The sequence below is a fragment of the Heptranchias perlo genome, chromosome 9, assembly GCF_035084215.1.
Source record: "Heptranchias perlo isolate sHepPer1 chromosome 9, sHepPer1.hap1, whole genome shotgun sequence".
Lineage (NCBI taxonomy): Eukaryota > Metazoa > Chordata > Chondrichthyes > Hexanchiformes > Hexanchidae > Heptranchias > Heptranchias perlo.
Genome location: NC_090333.1, coordinates 43,014,308 through 43,036,944, shown reverse-complemented (window position 1 = coordinate 43,036,944; position 22,637 = coordinate 43,014,308). Strand labels below are relative to the sequence as shown.

General features: G+C 42.6%; 1 protein-coding gene across 2 annotated transcripts in view; it reads right to left on the bottom strand.

Moving 5' to 3' along the window:
* The window catches only part of frem1b (Fras1 related extracellular matrix 1b), a 150,645-nt gene that overhangs the window by 72,985 nt on the left and 55,023 nt on the right, over window positions 1-22,637 (bottom strand). For both annotated transcript variants that reach the window (XM_067990288.1, XM_067990287.1), the window contains exons 17-19: window positions 9,643-9,828; window positions 6,291-6,487; window positions 650-875 (exon numbers count right to left, since the gene is read on the bottom strand). In XM_067990288.1, coding sequence (XP_067846389.1) covers window positions 650-875; window positions 6,291-6,487; window positions 9,643-9,828 — 609 coding nt within the window. The remainder of the gene's footprint in view (window positions 1-649; window positions 876-6,290; window positions 6,488-9,642; window positions 9,829-22,637) is intronic.

Here is a 22,637-nt window from a genome sequence, read left to right as displayed (position 1 = left end):
CAGTTTGGGATTTACATGTCTCATGTACACCTTAAATGTTTACCAGCTGAAGTAGCACCCAGACCATAATGTGCCACAGATAACCCAAAACAGCAGATACCTGTTTGACTCTGCATACTCTTTGATTGTTACTTAAAGGATTGTCTGTAGCTCCCGATGCTCCAATGAGATAAATACTCTATTAGCACAAACTACATCAGTTAGTCCCAAATGAGATCCTAAATGCACAACGACCCACACAATGCCTCACATTTGACAGAAAAATCTCAGGCAGCCACTGTTACTTTGCTCATTCTTTAGCTAATAATACGGTGGGGTGGGTGGATGCTCCTGTTGTAACAAATAAATAGTAAAATAGGCTGGTATTGTACCCCTAATCAGACAACAGATCCTCAACTGTGGCTGACAAATGACCATCTGGAAATTTTACTCACAAAGCCCTAGAACAAGTTGTGGACAGTAGAATGCCAAAGTAATTTCTTCTGACTTTTTAATACATTTTTTCTGTATATGTCAGTATTACAATAGGGATTGGACCATATGTTCCACCTTTACCAGCTTAAAAGCTTGCCACAGAGGAACAGATATTGTGCTATGCAGTAATATTTGGTGTCCAGTAGAGGACATCTGCAGCACACTGTATACAGACCTTGTTTGAGTTCATCCATGCTAAAGCTGTGTACTGGCAGATCGCGATGTAGAACTTCAGCATTCATCTCTCTGTATGTGGCAATATCATTGCCATAGATGCCATTCAGGAGCATTCCATGGGCAGGGGGTCTAAGCACAGAGAAGATCAGTGTATCACGAGGAACATCCAGGTCTAATGCATTCAGAACTCCAGGGCCAATCTCACATATATCACCCTCTATTATCTGCATAAAAAGATAGTTTCATTGATATGATGTAGCTATTGTTACACATTGGAATTCAAAACAACAAATTTTCTCAACATGCATTAAGGTATACATATTATGGCTCTGATATTTATGGGGAAGTGGGTTGTAGTGACTGCGTATCCTGGAAATGCGGAGGTCCTGCCGAATGTAATGGCAGGACCTCATTTGAATTTTTCTCTCTGTTTCCTGGCCGTCAGCTGGCTAGATCGAATGGCTGTTGGGCGGGAAGGCCTGCACTGGAAGGCCGCAGCCGGGGAGCAGAGAGGAGGGAGGGGGAGATCGCGGTGGTGGGAGAAATCGCGAGGGGAGCAGAAGACATCGCGGGTCGGGGGGAGATCGCGCAGAGGGGAATAGATTGCGTGGGGGCTCCAGATTGCGGGGGCTTCAGGTCGTGGGGTGGGGGTCGGCGGATTGTGAGAAGGGAGGTCGATCACGGCAGGTTTGCTTGGGGAGCTGGGGGAAGCATTTCTGCTCCTGCTCCTCCCTGGCCCACAAGCAGTGCTGGAAAGGCACTTATCTGCTGGATCCAGCCGTTCTCGCCTCCCTTCAGCTGCCGAGTTTCCTGAACCCTGGGAAACCCGGCCCGCAGCCGTTAAATGTAAAAGTCTGGTGAAATTTGAGGCACGCAGCCTCATTAACATATTTAAATAACTGACCCGCCTCTCGGGTGGAGGTCACTTGCCGCCTTCGTCAAAATGTTTGAAGCAGGTTGGGGTCAGGTTTTAGTGTCCCTCCCATCACGGGGGGTTAAAACTCCCCCATATATACGTTATTATAGAAGGGCTTGAAAATAATACTGTAGAAAGTTTGGCCAACTAGGGGTGGGGTGGGTTGGTGGGCAGAGGAACTGCGGTGTGATTCTGGTGGAGGGAAGGCACAATGTGGAGTGGAACTCAGATCCTCTGGGTTTCCACCCCTCTTAGGTTTCTCAAAAATTGCATGGGGAGTGAGGTGGGTAGGTGCTTCTTAGGCCTCCCTCTATAACATTAAAGAACGACTGGAGTATTCACAAGTTACAACAACAACTTGCACTTATATAGCCTGCTAAATGTAGGAAAAGATCACCAGGAGCATCACAGGGCAGACAAAAACAGGTGCCGAGCCAAAGGAGATATTAAAGGGTTCCCAAAAGCTTGGCCAGGAGTTGGGTTTTGAGGAGGATATTAAAAGGAGAGGGTGATGGGGAGGCAGAGGGGATTAGGGAGAGAATTTCAGGGTGTGGGGCCTGGAGGACTGAAGAAACAGTGGGCCAAAGGGAGGGTGGATGCACAAAAGGCCAGAGTCAGAGGAATGGAGAGTTTAGGGGGAATGTAGGGCTGGAGGAAGTTGCAGGGATAGGGAGGGATGAGGCCATGGAGGGATCAAAATATAAGGATGAGAATTTGAGGCATTGGCGTTGCTTCTTAAGAATTATTAACGCCTTGTTAAAGATCAATTATCAGAAACATATGCAAAATTACATTGTAGTTGAGGGGGATATGAACAAAAGTGAGTTCAGAACACGCATTAGGTAAACAAATGGCAAGAATCTTAAGTATCACAGCTTTCATAGAACATCTTAAAAGTTAAATCAATAAGTTTGTGCAGCGTAACAGTTTTTCAGAAGTTAACACGAGTGAAATCAGAAGTACATTAGTCCACTGGGATATGTAGTTGTTCTGTCCAAGCATACTACAATACAGGTTATAGACACAGATGCAAAATCACAATTGGCATTTCTCCTGTCCTCTAGAATCATTTTGGTTATTTGCAGAACTACAATATTTACAGTTAGTTTATTACCAGAAGAAAATGCGTATAGTGCACTGACTTTTAGAACTATAACTGCATAGCTCATGAACTGAAGAAACATACTAGAAAGCAGAGTTTATACTGTGCTTCAAATGTTATTGGCAGACATCATGACTAGTCCAATTTTCCTTATATATATGTAACCTCAACTGCAGTAATTTGTTAAAAACTGGGAATTTTAACAAAAAGCTTCTGCTTTGTGACAGTGGCCATCAAACTGTGGGGTGCAGAAAACATTAGCCCCAGGAATTTCCTCAGAGATTCTCCCGAATGGCGACTGTAACTTCAGCGGAAACCCGGATACATCACACAAATGGGGTTTCCGTCGATCTTCCGCTGAAGTTACAGCGACCAATCAAGAGAACCCCTGAAAAAATTCCCAGCCTAGCAAACTCTCCAATATATGATAACTTCTCAAAATGTACCAGGGAATTAGTGATTCCCATTCTCTTTTTAATTTCATTTCTCGCCCTTAATGACAAGGTCAGGGGGCAGAGGAATATGGGAGAGATGGTACATCATAGCTAAACTTGAAATTGTCCTCAACGAACATCCATACACAAGCATCTTCCAGACTTTTGCACTGTCTAGTTAGTTGACCATTTGTAGAACCACCGCTCCAGACTGTTTATTTTATCCAAGTTTGGCATAATTTAACCACTCCTTCTTGATGTAGCTCATCTTCTCTCCTAATCTTTTGAATTTAGTTGTGTCCTACATAATGAACCTTGGTTTCTCACTTAAAAAACCCAAGGATTAAACCTGGGATCTTTCTGGTTTGTTTGCCTAAATATGGGGCCATTAGGCAAAAAATCAGTGCACCTCCTTCTAATGGAAACTTGCTCCCACCACAAACAGTGGTGAAAATTCACAAACTTAGTCATCTGGGTGTCGAGTTTCCGTTTGTTCCCGTTAGTTATATCAGTGCAATCCGGTGGAATCGGCTGAACCAACGCAAATGAATACTTCACATCCATCTTCACTACAGAAGAGGATGCTGTTGATGTAGCAGTGAAGGAGGAGGTAGTAGCGATATTGGATAGGATAAAATAGATAAAGAGGAGGTACCTAAAAGATTGGCAGTACTCAAAGTAAAAAAGTCACCCAGTCCAGATGGGATGCGTCCTAAGTTACTGAGGGAAGTAAGGGTGGAAATTGCGGAGGCTATGACCACAATCTTCCAATCCTCCTTAGATATGGGGATGGTGCCGGAGGACTGGAGGATTGCAAATGTCACACCCCGGTTCAAAAAAGGGGAGAGGGATAAACCCAGCAATTACAGGCCATTCAGTGTGGGGAAACGTTTAATAATCCGGGACAAAATTAATTGGCACTTGGAAAAGTATGGGCTAAATAAATTAAAGTCAGCACGAATTTGTTTAAGGGATATCACGTTTGATTAACTTGATTGAGTTCTTTGATGAAGTAAAGGAGAGGGTTGATGAGGGTAGTGCGGTTGATGTTGTGTATACGGACTTTCAAAAGGCACTTGATAAAGTACCACATAACGGACTTGTTAGCAAAATTGAAGCTCATGGGATTAAAGAGACAGTGGCAGTGTGGATACAAAATGGCTGAGGGACAGAAAGCAGAGAGTAGTGGTGAATGGTTGTTTTTCAGACTGGAGGGAAGTGTACAGTGGTGTTCCCCAGGGGTCAATATTAGGACCACTGCTCTTTTTGATATATATCAATGACCTGGGCTTGGGTATAGAGGGTATAATTTCAAAATTTGCAGATGACACAAAACTCAGAAATATGGTAAACAATGTGAAGGATGGTAACACTTCAGGGGGACATTGACAGACTGGTGAAATGGGCAGACACATGGTAGATGAAATTTAATCCAGAGAAGTGTAAAATGATTTGGTAGGAAGAATGAGGAGAGGTTATATAAACTAAATAGTACAATTTTAAAGGGGGTGCAGGAACAGAGAGACCTGGGGGTACACATACAAAAATCTTTGAAGGTGGCAGGACAAGTTGAGAAGGCAGTTAAAAAAGCATATGGGATCCTGGCTTTATTAATAGAGGCATAGAGTACAAAAGCAAGGAAGTTATGCTAAACATTTATAAAGCACTGGTTATGCCTCAGCTGGAGTATTGTGTTCAATTCTGGGCACTGCATTTCAGGAAGAATGTCAAGGCCTTACAGAAGGTGCAAAAGAGATTTACTAGATTGGTACCAGGGATGAGGGACTTCGGTCATGTGGAGAGACTGGAGAAGCTGGGGTTGTTCTCCTTAGAATAGAGAACGTTAATGGGAGATTTGATAGAGTTGTTCAAAATCATGAACAGTTTTGATAGAGCAATTAAGGTGAAATTGTTTCCAGTGGCAGAAGGATCAGTAACCAGAGGACACAGATTTAAGGTGATCGGCAAAAGAGCCAGAGGCGACATGAGGAAACATTTTTTTTACGCAGCGAGTTGTAATGAGCTGGAATACACTGCCTGAAAGGGTGGTGGAAGCAGATTCAATAGTAACTTTCAAAAGGGAATTGGATAAATACTTGAAGGGAAAAAAATTACAGGGCTATGGGGAAAAAGCAGGGGAATGGGACGAATTGGATATCTCTTTCAAAGAGCCAGCACAGGCACAATGGCCTCCTGTGGTGTACCTACTATGATACTATGAAAAGATCGGGTATTTTAAACGCAAGCAAGTTACGATCAAAGCCACTTACATTCGTATTTTCTGCGATCGTTTATACTGGTTCAAGATTCAATTCACCCGAATCAGGCACCGCCCATAAAATTGGCCATGCCTCCAGGTCAAAAGTACGAGTTTCCGACAATTGTGCTGGTTTAGGAAGGCTCTTCAAATTGTGCTCATTTTCTTAGGCACACAGGCACTAGTAGGAACGTTTTACTAGTCTTTTCATATCAAAAGATATTTAATTTACTAAGAAACTAACTAGTGCACAGCAACAAAACTAGTAAATGGTTCAGTATAGTTTTTTTTAAAGTAATTTTCAGTGATTTTAAATCAGGTTACTCACAGATGGAGGACTGGACACTCTTATTAAAAATGCTTAATTTTGCTGATAAAATGCATTTTCAGCTATTTTAATAAAACTGCACCAGGTTACCATCCTTAAATACATCAAGGAATACTTTTTAATGTGAAGAAAAATAAAAGAAACAATTGCGCTGGTTCAGGGAAGATTTTACGTTTGTGATTATGTAAATGAATTTTAGCAGAATCTTGAACTGTAACCTAACCAGCGCAATTTCGAGCGTATTTTGGATGCAATTTTGTGATTGCGCCCAAAGCAGAAACTCTACCCCCTGGTGTTTACACTTGAATTACACGTGACTCATACAACTCCATGTACCTGGGGAGTATACTCATTTTGATATACTGTTTGGATCTTTTCCCCCTCAAATTCAAACAACTAAATGTGATTCAATTGACTGATTTTCAGATTAATGGTAGCCAAATGGTCACTGAACTGTTATTAATGATGGAACATGTGGAGAAATCTAAAATATCTTTTAAAAAATACTCTGTCATACAGAATAAAATATAAAATCAAGTCTGAACTTTCTGATATAGACGTTGAATAAATCTGATTTTTTTCTTCACTATGTCCGTACTTACCGTGATGTTTCCCAGCTGCAAATCTGGGGTTTCATCATTGATTGGGTTGATGATGACATAAAATGGCACTGCCATGGATTTATGTACAGCATCACTAACAGATACCATAAAGTGGTCAGCTGTGGGCTCCATCTGGTTATGTCTGCACTGGACGTAGTTGATGTAGCCTGCCTTGAGGTGCTGCAGACTGAAGGAAGCTATTAAAAGAACAGATTGGATCAAACATCTATGGTTTTAAAAAAATCTTTCACAAAAAAAGTATTTCAAAATAATTCACATTCATGCCATATTCCTGGGTACAGTCCATAAATCTATATTGCATTTCAGTTCTACTGGATAATACATTTAGCCTAACATAGGAGTCAGTTAGCAAAAGTTAGTTGGATCAGCTAACAGGAGGTTGACTCACAACTGTTACAATCCATTTGCTTGTATCAGGAGAATGGTGTGCTAGGATTTAACATGCTCAAAGAGGGATAAAGATACTGAACCTCACTGCTATCTTATCAGTCACAAGATCATGTACAATTAATTTGAGATCTTGTGATAGAATCTACTGTTCTTAAGCATATAGCACATGCTCCCCTAAAGTGTATAGCTTTATATAAATATCACATCTTTTACCACTTCTCTTAAGATTATTTGGTATTATAGGTTGACTTATTTTAAATGCATCCCATTCACACATTAGTAGTTTACACAATTCAAGAGGCTTTGATTGCTTGTTAGAATAACAGATAATTTTACCAGATACATCATGTTAAAACTGATGGTGCAATAACGTCATTATTCACCAACTTACATTTGTATTGTACCTTTACCATGATAAAAGATCCCACAGTACATCACAATTGGAGATCAGACATGGCTATATTTAAACTAAAACTATTAAGAACATTTTTCTTAAACTGTTAAATATTTCCCATCAAAACTGCATTATAATAATTTGTATTGCATCAGGTTTTGCACCAGCTGTAAAATGAACCTTTCCAGTACCTAATTTGGTGATTGCGGTAATGGCAGTTTTCAATCAGGTTATTGGCTATCCCAGGATTGTAGCTTGACTGAAAATTCCCTGAAGGCATAACAATACCACCTTAAGAAAGCAAAATCTGGGTTTGGATGCTGATTCTTCCCTAATCTTCCCAAACTTGAACACTTCATTATTCAGTGGATGTTAGATTTAAAATGAAAGTGTCATGCTCTGACCTCTTTATTAAGTTTTCAACTATATTATTCTAAATATAAAACAGCAATTTTCTCAATAACCTTTCACATGCACCATCATTACAGTGGATTTTTGAAATAATCACTGAAACCAAATTGGTTTAATTGGACAAATGTAGTCTGTTCATTTTTTTTAACTTACTTAATTTATATCAGTTTGGATTTCAATCTCCACCAGCGATATGTTTTGTGATAGATTACAGCAGAAAGTGCACATCAAATTGATTACAACCTATAGAAATCCAGAAATTTGGATTTGGAAATGTAAACTAAACACAGGATCTCAAATCCAAACTTCTGATTTGGATTTCCCAGTCACACTTTAGGTGTACTGCAGCGCTTGTAAAACCTTCAGCAGTGATCCATAACATCCAGGAAAAGCAGTTAGACACTTACAAAGAATGCTGAGTGATTATTTTGATTATTGCTAAATTTACTCTAACAAATCACTGGTCTCAGAATGTACATAACCAGATGGGAAATCAGTCACAAATGGGTGGTCCGTTCACAATATACTGTGGGCAATAATTTATTTTCTTTTGAAAAAAGGGTGAAATGCTTTTTTTTATCACAGATTATTTTATGGCCCACAAACAAAATATCAGGTGAACACAATTGTTCAATGAACAAATTTGTGCAATGGTATTTTGTTAGCAGTGACAATAAAAAGCCCATTTTGACACACCTGAAATAATGATCCTTTAACACATCACAAGCAGCTAGCAAGCCACTTAAACAGCATAAATGACAAAAAAATTCTTATTCAACTGTGGAGCGTGCTATATTTCTAAGTGGTCCTCAGCAGCAAATTCATGTATCCTGTTTCACTTACCAGGTCCTGCAGTTTTTTATTAACCAATTATAGGGAAACAAGATGACTTGTTTCATCCAGGAGGTTGGCCAGTAAGCATGCTCCAGAGGTAATATGTGTGATGACATATCAGAAAGCATGTGAACTCAGTGCTGACTACAGTGAGAACCTACAGGGGGGGCCTCAGAAGAAGTTGGAAGACTTAAGAAAGGCCACAAAGATAGACAAGATTATTACTGCAAAGAATCAGCATAGCACAACTATGGAAAGGAAGAATAGTTATAATTGTCACAGATATAGATGCAAAACACATTGTGCTTGCAGTGATGAGCACATGTTATTAGGGGGGTCAGTTTCTTTCCTGTATAGTCAAGGCATACACAATGCAATGTAATTCTACATTTTAAAAATATATGATCAGTACAGTGCTATATGTGGCTTCTGTTTATAATATTTGCAATCTCTTAAACTATCAGATTGAAAAATGTGATACAATCCATAGTAAAGGTTGTAGTATTTGCAGTTCCATATCTGCATTATCTTGATGGCTTCTCAAGTTATGGTACAGTACTTTTTCACGTCCTTTTGTGCCTGTTGAGTTTGAAGCCAGTATTGATATGCTCAGTAATACACATTCAGCCATCCTGGCCCTCAATATGATTAGTGCCTTGCCTGCTGTTCTCAACAAGATAATTCTATTTCTCATGCATGCCTTCAAGAAGGATGATGCGACTGTGATATTTGAATATTGAAAGCAGCCATTGCTTGTGCATTCTGATGTCCTCACTGCCATTGCAAAGCTGAATTTATGGCCTGTTTGGAAGTCCTGGTTATTAAACTACTTCTTAACTGTAAAGTGTGACAGTGAGCATCAGTTCAGGTATATGATTGATTATTTCCTGCTGGGTAACATTATCAAATCAGCCCAGAGGAAGCCAAGATACATAAACCAGTTTGATGGACAGGTGCTACAAGCAGGAATAGATGAGTTTTAATAATTATTTCTAAAAGAAGAAAATATGCCTACCATGGGAGTTTTATTTGACTTTTTAATTACAGAAAATTAATACTTAATGGAATAATTAATGATCAAGTCATTCATTGTTTATGCTGTGGGTTATGAAAAGAAAATAATCTCATTTTTAAATAATTCGTTTTGACAATTTAAGTAAGTTATCAAAAGTTCATTACCTTTTTGCAGTTATCGTGGTTATTAAGCACAAATTATTCAAGTGACTGTTCTTTCTACGCATTCAGCAAGAGTAAAAGCTTGTGTTGTAACAATTGTTAGGAGATTAAACTGACATTTTTTACCTATGTTTATCCCAGCATTGCTCTTCTCATATCCTGGTGATGGAAGTGTGTTCTCCAGATATCCATACTGGGGCAAACTCTCCAGCACAAAGATTAGTTCCTCTGAGATGGTGTCTTCATCTGTAGCAGACAGAAACTCCAATGCAAAACTGGCTTGCGATGCTTCATCCACTGTAAAAGTATCTCCTACAAATGAAGAGGTTATGCTGTGTTATACAACTAAAGTAGCTTTACTATACCAATATAACATGTCTCACAGGGGCTGCAAGGAATCTTATGGGCTGGTTATACAGTGCGGTTTGCATCGCTGCAAAGTGTTTTTGGCTTTGCATCATTGAAACTGTTGTATAACTCTGGAGTTAAGACAGTCAGATTCATTTCTGGCTGGTGGTGTGAAACCATCTCAGAGATAGTCTTGCATTATTTCACACTGACTGCAGTATAAATACAACTGGTGGAAGGCAAACTTACGAGTTTCCAGATGGTCACTTGGAAAGCCTAGAAACTTTTTAAACTCAATTTTTAATGTTAGCAAAAAGCCAAATATCCCATTGGCTTTCGATTAACATGAAAATTTTAGTTCAGATCTGTACCTCAGTTAGTGGAGCACTGTGCATCTATGCAAGCACACATGCACACAGGTTTGATTTTCCTGGCAACATGTAGCTGATGGCATAACACAATTAAACTGGCTCTGCATCACTTGAAGCATGCATTGGGATCAAAACAGTACCCTTAGTAGAGATTATTCCAGTTTAACAGGTTGGGGAGGACCAGGGGACATGAGTTTAAACTATAGAAGAGTAGGAATAGACTGGATGTTAGGGGGGTCTTTTTCTTTTCCCAGAGAATTGTGAGCTTTTGGAATACATTGGCTGGTGTGGTGGGTGCTGACTCTCTGCAAGCCTTCAAGGGGAGCTGGACCGGTTCTTGACTGGGGCAGAGATCGCATCATATGGAAGTTAAGTGTCTTTATAGATAACACTTGGTCCATGTGATCTCCAGAACTGGTTGTGATCAGCTGGGGGGGTGGAGACGAATTTTACAGAGCCATGGGAACAGGAGTCATCAGAATGCAATGTTGAACTGTTCTGGTTTCCACTCCATCTCCACAGGTTGTACAACAATCAATATATGTACAAAAGCAACATTTTTTATAGAATGAGGTAGCTGATATTTCTCAACATTTCATCGAATAAATAATTTACTCCATGAATTCAACAGGGCATATGTAGCCGGTTGCTTGTGCATTATGCAATTGATTCCTCTTACTGTGTAAATATCCTAGCACACCAGTAGCCTTGACAAATCTGGTACATTGCTCATTCAATAACATTGTAGACCATAAGAACAAGCACCCTCTCATTCTTTTGCTCAGTGCCTTTGGACAATGATGGGAAAGAAAATAGCCAATGTTCCAGTTCCTGATAGTAATACAGTGATTCCTGCTGGAAAGTTCATGTATTTGGACTGCAGCTAAGGGCAGGATCATCTGTTACATCGAAACTACAACACAGAGACAGGCCGTTCGGCCCAAATGGTCTATGCAGACGTTTATGCTCCACATAATGGTCTATGCAGACGTTTATGCTCCACACAAGCCTCCTCCCTCTCTATTTCTAACTCGATCAGCATATCCTTTCTATTCCTTTCTCTTTCATGTGCTTATCTAGCTTCCCCTTAAATCTATTTATGCTATTTGCCTCAACTATACTTTGTGGTACCACATTCTTACCACTCTTTGGGTAAAGAAGCTTCTCCTGAATTCCCTATTGGATTTATTAGCAACTATTTTATATTTATGGCCTCTACTTTTGGACTTTCCTACAAGTGGAAACATTTTCTCTACGTCTACCCTACCATTATCTTAAAGACCTCTATCAGGTCACCCCTCAGCCTTCTCTTTTCTAGAGAAAAGAGCCCCAGCCTGTTCAGCCTTTCCTGATAAGTATATCCTCTCAGTTCTGGTATCATCCTTGTGAATCTTTTTTGCACCTTCTCCAATGCCTCTATATCCTTTCTATAGTATGGAAACCAGAACTGTGCACAGTACTCCAAGTGTGATCTAACCAAGGTTTTATACAAGTTTAATATAACTTTTCTGCTTTTTAATTCTATCCCTCTAGAAATGAACCCTAGTGCTTGATTTGCCTTTTTTTATGGCCTTATTAACCTGCGTTGCTACTTTTAGTGATTTGTATATCTGTACCCCCAGATCCCATTGCTCCTCTATCCCATTCAGACTTTTATTATTCAAGAAGAATGTGGCTTCCTTCTTTCTACCAAAATGCACCACCAACCATTTATTTATACTGAAATTCATTTGCCAATTATACACCCATTCTGCAAGTTTATTAATGTCCTCTTGCATTTTGACACATTCTTCTTTTGTATTAACTACACCCCCCAATTTGGTGTCATCTGCAAATTTTGAGATTGTACTTCCTATTCCCAAATAATTCTCAGATAATGAAGCAGTCCGAGCCTGCATGCAGCAAGACCTGGACAACATCCAGGCTTGGGCTCATAAGTGGCAAGTAACATTCGCGCCAGATAAGTGCCAGGCAATGACCATCTCCAACAAGAGAGAGTCTAACCACCTCCCCTTGACATTCAACAACATTACCATCGCCAAATCCCCTACCATCAACATCCTGGGGGTCACCATTGACCAGAAACTTAACTGGACCAGCCATATAAATACCGTGGCTACGAGAGCAGGTCAGAGGCTGGGTATTCTGCGGCGAGTGACTCACCTCCTGACTCCCCAAAGCCTTTCCACCATCTACAAGGCACAAGTCAGGAGTGTGATGGAATACTCTCCACTTGCCTGGATGAGTGCAGCTCCAACAACACTCAAGAAGCTCGACACCATCCAAGATAAAGCAGCCCGCTTGATTGGCACCCCATCCACCACCCTAAACATTCACTCCCTTCACCACCGGCGCACTGTGGCTGCAGTGTGCACCATCCACAGGATGCACTGCAGCAACTCGCCAAGGCTTCTTCGACAGCACCTCCCAAACCCGCGACCTCTACCACCTAGAAGGACAAGGGCAGCAGGCGCATGGGAACAACACCACCTGCACGTTCCCCTCCAAGTCACACACCATCCCGACTTGGAAATATATCGCCGTTCCTTCATTGTCGCTGGGTCAAAATCCTGGAACTCCCTTCCTAACAGCACTGTGGGAGAACCGTCACCACACGGACTGCAGCGGTTCAAGAAGGCGGCTCACCACCACCTTCTCGAGGGCAATTAGGGATGGGCAATAAATGCCGGCCTTGCCAGCGACGCCCACATCCCGTGAACGAATAAAAAAAAAAATCCAAATCGTTAATGTAAATTGTGAATAACAGTAGTCCCAGCACTGATCCCTGTGGAATGCCACTTCCCACCTTTTGCCAGTCTGAGTAGCTAGCCTTAACCCCTACTGTTTTCTGTTTTGTAGCCAACTTGCTATCCATTCTGCTACATGTCCCAACTTCACATGCTCTGACCTTAGTCATGAGTCTACAATGCGGTACCTTATCAAAGATCTTTTGAAAATCCAAATATATTACATCTACTACATTGCCCTTGTCTACTCTTTCTGTTACTACGTCAAAGAATTCAATAAGGTTGGTCACGCATGACTTTCTCTTTTGAAATCCTTGCTGACTATTCTTTATAATATTTTCCTATTACATCTTTGAGTACACGTTATCTAGTATAATGTCCACTATGTTCAATTAGCCTGCAAACGCTCATGCCAGGAATTTCCTTGGTAGTTCTCCCAATCTGCCACGTAACTTCAGCAGAAGATCAACAGAAATACTGTTTGTGCATCTATCTGGGGTTTCCGCTGATTGTCTGCTGAAGTTACGGCTGCCGGTCAGAAGAATCCCCAAGGAAATTCCCAATATCACTGTCTAAAATCACATGTGAAGAATGACCACTTAGAACGACAACTTGCATTTATATAGCACCTTTAACATAGTAAAATGTCCCAAGCCACTTCACAGGAGCATTATCAAACAAAATTTGACACTGAGCCATATAAGGGGATATTAGGACAGGTGACCAAATGCTTGGTCAAAGAAGTAGATTTTAAGGAGAGTCTTAAAGGAGGAGAGAGGTAGAGAGGCAGAGAAGTTATGGGAGGGAATTCCAGAGTTTAGTGCCTAGGCAACTGAAGGCACGGCGGCCAATACTTAGTCAAGTATGGAGGGCTGCTGGCACTCATGAAGCTATACCTTAGCATGAGCCAGCATTTTCAGGACAGAAGGGGGAAAAATGGAGGAAACAAAGTTTTTAAAAACTCAGATGCTTCCAGAGTAGAAATAAATATTTGTAATTCAATTTCAAATTTATTTTTTTCATTTGTGAGTATTTAACAACAAATTTTGAGATTTAATAATATTTAGTTGATATTCCTGATTGTGTCTAATAAAGTTTCATTAAATCTACACAACACCGTGGTCTTGTGAACACTTATAGAACACCAATTCTATAACTTTACATCCATATCTATCTATCTAAATCAAAAACTGCATGTGGGCAGCTCCGATATGGGGTCTAGCATCTGTGTTTGGTAGATATAACATTTGCAGAATCTTAACTTTGAAAGCAGTGGACTTGCAAACTACCCATGTATATTAATATTTCCTGTGACTACACAGTCTAGCAGATGGATTGTACTGTCACCAGTGACCTTGATCAGTTTTTTACACCAGTGCAGTTTCAAAGTCTCTTATTCCTACTGGGCCTTCTGATGTGACCATTGTTAAATGTGGATTTCAAAAGTGAGACCACTTTCTCTATGGTCAGTTATTTGACATGGACATTAACACAATTTCCTATTAATGTTAAACCCACATCTTTATAATAATTTGCTGATTCAGACCATTACATTGGCAGTTATCTATGATAAGACAGTCTGCAGATGGGCATATTTTCTTGGAGTGAGCTAAACTTTTGTATTGATCTAGGTCAGTGATAAGAAATGAAACATTTGCCAAATATTTGGGCCTAGCATCAGCATTAAGCACTCGCTTGTCAGGTATAGCTTTGTTTAGAATTGGGGTAAATCTCCCTGTACCTTGCCCCAGCAGTGCAAATTAATCCCAAACTTCAAATAGCACATCTTACAGTTACCACATCAGCCAACATTGTGGGTTGTCGGAGCGAGATTGTCATTCTCCAAACTAACTACATTCACTACAAATGTTCGTGGTACTATGTGCCTGGCATTGATTTCGTCCCCAACTGCCTCCCACTGCCTTGGAGGGCCTCTTGCCCACCTGTGGATACAGGATGCCCCTCCTGCTGTCCACCTCTTGCACCAAGGCCACTAGTGCATCATCAGAAAACCTTGCTGCACAATGTAGTTAGTTTGGAGAATGAAGTTGATCCTGTGGGAGGTGAAGAGTTACAAAATTAACTATGCTGGTTAGCTATCCTTAATCTGAGAAAGACAATGATAACTATAGACTAACAAGTCAGAAGAAGAAGGAAGACAGTTTGCTGCATTGAGATCAAAATGGGTATATGCAAATAGCAAAGTTATTATAAAGGATGCCTTCAATCAACCAAATATAAATTAGGAATACCCAAGTGGTTTGAAATCCGACTTGGTAAACATAATTTGTGACTGCTTCATGGTGTAATGTGTCAGAGAAGTCATGAGAGGTAGTGCATCTCTTAACTTGGGAACATAAAGAAAAAAGAAAAACTTGTAAATGGCCTGCAATGGTCCCTTTAAGGACTGCTGGTTTGGCTGCTTAATAGTCACTTCGACTGGAGGGAACACATGGAGAATGCGCTTTGCCCAGTAAAACACCAATATTGCAACTGGGTTCTACATACACTGATTTACATATTTAAGTAGGCTTTGCCTGTCTCCTGGCCTGCTCCAAAATCACAGCAGGCTAGACATTGGCAGAAATAGGCTGGTAAGTCCTGTGCCATGGTTTTTGGCCTGATACTGTCCGTTCCTAGTCGAAAACAAGGATGAGAAACTGTTATCTACAGCCGTGACTGGGAGTCCCGAAGGCTGTGCTGCCTGCCCAGTGCCAGGGTTAAGGATATTTCCTCACAGCTGGAAAAGAATTTGGAGCATGAGGGGGAGGATCCAGTTTTTGTGGTCCATGTAGGAACCAATGACATAGGTAGAATTAGGAATGAAGTTCTGCTGAGGGAGTTTGAGGATCTAGGGTCCAAATTAATAAGCAGAACCTCAAAGGTAATAATCTCTGGATTACTACCTGAGCCAAGTGCAAATTGGCATAGGGACAAACAGATCAGAGAATGCATGGCTCAAAGAATGGTGTGGGAGACAGGTGTTTCAATTCATGGGGCACTGGCACCAGTACTGGGGAAAGAGGGAGCTGTTCTGTTGGGATGGGCTCCACTTAAGTCGGGCAGGGATCAGTGTCCTGGCGAATCGAATAACTGGGGCTGTAGATAGGGCTATAAACTTTTAAAAAAAGGTCAAGGAGGGGGAGGGTTCAGGTAAGGGTAAATTTATAAATCTAAAGAGAAAAGTTAAGGCCATACAGCAGTGTAGCAATTTGGGTAAAGATAAGCAGAGAGTGTCAGGAGGGATGTTGGGGGTTAAATTGGTGAACCCCTGAATCGGGGTGCGTGATCAGCCTGCGTCCGGTGGTACCTACACAGCCAGCACGTTGGATAGGTGCTGCAACTTGATTTACCTGATAGATGCGCAGCGTGGAACCCTAGCTGCGTTCTTCCCTCCATATTCTCCATTCTTTTCACTTCTCACCAGCAAGGGGGGGGGGGAGCAGATCTCGGGTGAGTTGGTCGCACCTCTTAAAGGCAGGCTGCACCTCTAAAAGGCAGCCTGCACTTTTATTTGCAAAAAATAAGATACGGGTCCACATATCGGGGGCTCACCACCACCTTCTCAAGGGCAATTAGAGATGGGCAATAAATGCTGGCTTTGCCAGCGATGCCCACATCCCATGAACGAATAAAAAAAATGGAGTTTGAACGGAGATCAGACATCGCACACGTAAAACACAGATGCAGGTCCTGTCCCTATGTTTACAAACTGTTGCGTTATGTTAAAACATTGAATAAAGGTTGCGCATTACTAAGTGCCACATCCTCCAATCTGTATGCCAGACCTCTCCAGTCTGCAGATCTGAGTTTGTAGCAGGCCTGCGAGAGAGTGTGCAGCAAGGTTTTCTGATGATGCACTAGTGGCCTTGGTGCAAGAGGTGGACAGCAGGAGGGGCATCCTGTATCCACAGGTGGGCAAGAGGCCCTCCAGGGCAGTGGGAGGCAGTCGGGGACGAAATCAATGCCAGGCACATAGTACCACAAATATAGATGCAGTGCAGGAAGAAGTTCAATGCTTTGACACAAGTGGTCAAGGTGAGTGAGGTCAACTGTCAAGTGGCATCTCCTACCAACTGCACCACTAGCTGCATCCACTGTTCCACTCACTACACCCTCCATCACCCACATACCAACAAACCCTTTCAATTAGTACTCAACTCTTCCAATCAGATGCTTCCCCTCACTCTCACACATTACCACAGTTGCAATTCGCACACCCACAAGTCACAGGTCACACACACTGGCAGCTATTCAACCATGACAGATACATCACCCAACCATCCTGCAGGACACTCACTGACACATGTCCCGCTTTCTTGCAGGAGAAGGTGGCGCATATTGGGAAGCAGCGAGTGGCAGTGGCATTTAGTCTCTTGAGCCCCAGCGTCATTTAACAAGATCATGGTTGATCTGTGACCTAACTCCATATACCCGCCTTAGCCCCTGTATCCCTTAATACCCTCGGTTAACAAAAATCTATCAATCTCAGACTTAAAATTTAACAACTGAGCTCGCATCACCTACCGTTTGTGGAAGAACGTTCCAAACTTCTCCCACCATTTGCACATGGAAGCGTTACCTAACTTCACTCCTGCAAGTCCTGACTCTAAATGTTAGGCTATGTCCCCTAGACCTAGTATTCAAGTATAGGAGACCTCCAAAAACAGGTACATAAGAACATAAGAAATAGGAGCAGGAGTAGGCCATCCAGCCCCTCGAGCCTGCTCCGCCATTCAACAAGATTATGGCTGATCTTCTACCTTAACGCCATTTTCCTGCGCTATCCCCATATCCCTTGATGCCTTTAATATCTAGAAATCTATTGATCTCTGTTTTGAATCTACTCAATGACTGAGCCTCCACAGCCCTCTGGGGTAGAGAATTCCAAAGAAGCAGAGAATTCCAGAGACCCTGATTCTAACCCGACTCCAAATCTGAATCTGAATCTGAATCTGAATCAAAACACTTCTCTGAATCAAAACCCGACCCTGAAACAAAATCAGTTCCTGAATCTAAACCCGACCCTAAATCTAATCCTGACCATGAATCTAATCCCGACCATGAATCTAATCCCGACCATGAATCTAATCCCGACCATGAATCCGATCCCGATCCTGAATCTAAACCAGTTCCTGAATCTAAACCAGTTCCTGAATCTAAACCCAATCCTGAATCTAAACCCCGCCTTGAATTCAAAACAGTCTCTGAATCTAATACCATTTCTAAATCTAAGCACGATCTTGAATCTGAACCAATCCTGAATCCAAACCCGACGCTGAATGTAAACCCCTCCCAAAATTAAAACCTGTTCCAGAATCTAAACCTGCTCCTGAATAAAACCCAACCCTGATTCTAAACCTGTTCCTGAGTTGAAACCTACCTCTTAATCTAAACCCGTTCCTGAATCTAAATGCGACCCTGAATTAAAACCCGTCTGAATCAAAACCCGTTCCTGAATCTAAACTGTTTCTAATCTAAATCCGACCCTGAATCTAAATCCGACACTGAATCTAAATCCGACACTGAATCTAAACCCGACACTGAATCTAAACCCGACACTGAATCTAAATCCGACACTGAATCTAAACCCGACACTGAATCTAAACCCGACACTGAATCTAAACCCGACCCTGAATCTAAACCCGTACCTGAATCTAAACCTGTTCCTAAGAACATAAGAACATATGCATCTGGTACAAATGCATCAGCAGCCAGAAGCAATAATCCAGCAACTAACCTGTAAATCCTGCATGGTCCCTTTAAATAGTGCTGGTGTGGGATCCTCCAGGCCGTCTGGGATATGTTTAACTGGTCGTGGTTAAGGCAGTGCATTGGCTACAATGTTAAGTGCCAAATGGTGTCTGTGCCTTTAAATCAGCATTGCACACTGATCTAACACATATTCTCTTTACTTTACATGCTGCTGGTGTTCGTTATCTGTGCCTGCGCAAACCCCTTTACCAAGATGGCGTCCGGTGCATCCCGGATGTCATTTTGCAACTTCGGGAGGCTGCTTAGCGCCGAAACAACGGGCGCTACACGGCTGACTTTCTAGCCCACTGAGTTTAACGGTAATAGTGAATCAGTGAATAAGGTCAAATCAGGGGAAAATAGTAAAAAGTTAAAATTAAAGGTGCTCTATCTGAATGCACGAAGCATTCATAACAAGATAGACAAATTAATGGCACAAATAGAGATAAATGGGTTTGATCTAGTAGCTAATACTGAGACACGGTTGCAGGGTGACCAAGGTTGGGAACTAAATATTCCAGGGTACTTGACTTTTCGAAAAGACAGACAAAATGGAAAAGGAGGGGGAGTAGCCCCGACAATAAAGGATGGCATAAAGACAGTAGTGAGAACGGATTTCGATTCGGAAGATCAGGAAGTAGAATCAGTATGGGTGGAGACAAGAAATAACAAGGGGCATAAAACACTGGTGGGAGTAGTTTATAGGCCCCCTAACAGTAGTTATACTGTTGGACATAGTATTAATCAATACAGAAGAGGAGCTTGTAACAAAGGTAATGCAATAATCGTGGGGACTTTAATATTCATATAGACTGGACAAATCAAATTGGCAAAAGTAGTATGGAGGACGAGTTCATGGAATGCATTCGAGATTGTTTCCTAGAAAAATATGTCATGGAACTAAGCAGGGAACAGGCTATTTTAGATCTTGTCTTGTGTAATGAGACAGGGTTAATCAATAATCTCATTGTAAGGGATCCTCTGGCGCAGAGTGATCATAATATGACAGAATTTCACATTGAGTTCGAGAGAGACATATTGGGCCCGATGTTAGCAGGGCTGCGGGTTCTCGGCGGGGGTGGCTCCAACCGCCCGGTGAAATTAGTCAACTTCCCGCGCGATTGTAGCAGACAATCCACTAATTGGATCCACTTACCTGGTCTTCCGGGTTCCCCACTGCTGATCTGCGCGTCGAGTGGGCTGCGCATGCGCAGTAAGATCTGTCAGCTGGAGGCGCTCTATTTAAAGGGGCAGTCCTCCACTGACAGATGCTGCAACAAATAGAAAAAATTACAGCATGGAGCAGCCCAGGGGGAAGGCTGCTCCCAGTTTAATGATACCTCACTCCAGGTATCAATACAAGGGGTGAGGAGGAGGGGGAGGACAGAGATCTTCCTCCCGGCGGGCGGGAGGAAGCGGCCTGCCTCTGCCACCAGGAAGGCCTGGCTCGAGGTGGCAGAGGAGATCACCAGCGCAACCAACATATCACCCACCTGCATACAGTGCAGGAGGCGCTCCAATGACCTCAGTAGGTCAGCCAAAGTGAGTACACGTAGTCTTTCCCCTACACTCCGTCTGCCACATCACTGCCCCCACCCCACATCTCCTTCAGCACTGCCAACACTACTCTGTCACATCACCCCTCATACCCACTCAAACCTCATCCTCATCTTACCTGCACCTACTCACCTCGCCAGTACTCATCCCGCCACTACCACTCAACCCAATCCTCATACAATCTCATGGCTCTATCTCATACTCACCCTCTCGTGCATCTCTTTCACGGCCAGCCTCGCTCAACCTGCCACTACCTGTGCTGCAGCCACAGGGCATGCATCACATATGTGTTTGAGGGTTTGTCATGGGTGTTACTTATATTGAATTTCTGAACCAACTCACATTACATATTATATTGGCACCACTACTGCCATGTCTTCGCGAATCCTGTCTGGTTTGTGCAATAATGCCTGCTCCTGAGGATCACTATGAGGACCCACAACTGATGCCACCCATTGTGTCACTGCAGAGTGGGTGTAGGTGTATTTGCAGGGCTCTTCTGCGCAGACGACTGAGAGACATCAGCGATGTCCCCGGTTGCACCCTGGAAGGATGCGGAGGAGAAGTTGTTGAGGGCAGTGGTGACTTTGACAGCGACACGTAAGAAGATGGTGCTCGGGCCAGCCAGGAGCAGCTCGGCATGAAAGAGGCTGCAGATGTCCACGACTACATGTCGAGTGACTCTGAGCCTCCGTGTGCACTGCTGCTCAGAGAGGTCCAGGAGGCTGAGCCTCGGTCTGTGGACCCTGTGGCGAGGTTAGTGCCCTCTGCGACGCATCTCTCTCTGCGGTAGCCCTCCCTCCTGCTGTGCAGGTGGATGTGTCACAGCACTCTGTTGTGGAGCTCCACGTGTCAGAGGTGGACGGCGTGGATGGCGAGGCTGGTGAGGCTGTTCGCCCTCCGAGGAGGTCATGACTGCAGCTACAGCGGCCCCCATCCGCAAGATGTACATCTGAGGGGGTCCGCAAAGTAGGTACATGTCTCCGGACCCCGGGGTAAGTGTGCAGGTTGGTGACTTTGACTGTCAGGAGGAGGGTGGTGGAAGCCAAACTTTGTCCCAAGTGACAGAGTAGCCTCCTGCAATGGGTGAGGGTCTCCCCCCACCACCTGTCAAATGGACCTTTGCAGCTGCCACAGGCTGACAGCTGCAACACGTCCATTTGACCTGGGAGTGTTTCCCCCAGTGTGGGAAACAGTCCCAGTTTGTTCTAATATCCCACCTCTCCTCACATAATCCCTCAATCAGGTCAGTTAATGACCTGAAATACCTAAATAAATACTTTCAAGTGGCATCCCGCTGGCTTTAATTGCCTGCGGGATTCCCACCAGCGGGGGCTGCGCGCGCACACCAGCGCGTCAGCGGGGAACCCGGAAGTGTGCGGGTTCAGGGCGGGCTCCGGTCCTGCTCCGGGATTTCCCGATTTTCGGAGCCCCCCCGCCAGGAACGCACCCGATAGCGGGTGCTAAAATGACGCCCATTAAGTCTGAAACTAGAGACTTAAACATAAACAAAGCCAATTACATAGGTATGAGGGGCGAATTGGCTAAGGTTGAATGGGAAATTAGATTAAAAGATATGACGGTAGATAAGCAATGGCGAACACTAAAAGAAATATTTCATAACCCTTAACGAATATATATTCCACCAAGAACAAAAAACTCCATGGGAAAAGTGATCCATCTGTGGCTAACTAAAGGAGTTAAGGATAGTATTAGATTAAAAGAGGCTTATAATGTTGCTAAGAAGAGTAGTAAGCCTGAGGATTGAGACAGTTTTAGAAACCAGCAAAGGATGGACCAAAAAATTGATAAAGAGGGAGAAAATTGAATATGAGAATAAACTAGCAAGAAATATAAAAACAGATTGTAAGATCTTCTACAAGTATGTAAAAAGGAGAGTAGCAAAAGTAAACATGGGTCCCTCAGAGGCAGAGACAGAAGAAATTATAATGGGGAAGAAGGAAATGGCAGAGAACTTAAACAAATTTTTTGTATCTGTCTTCACAGTAGAAGATACAAAAAAATATCAGAAATAGTGGGGAATCAAGGGTCTAATGAGAGTGAAAAACTTAAAGTAATTAAGATTAGTAAAGAAAAAGTACTGGAGAAATTAATGGGACTAAAAGCCAACAAATCCCCTGGACCTGATGCCCTACATCCTCGGTTCTAAAAGAGGCGGCTGCAGAGATAGCGGACGCATTGGTTTCTTCAAAAATTCTCTAGATTCTGGAACGGCCCCAGTGGATTGAAAGGTAGCAAATGTAACCCTGCTATTCAAGAAAAGAGGGAAAGAGAAAACAGGAAACTACAGGTCAGTTAGCCTGACATCAGTCGTTGGGAAAAT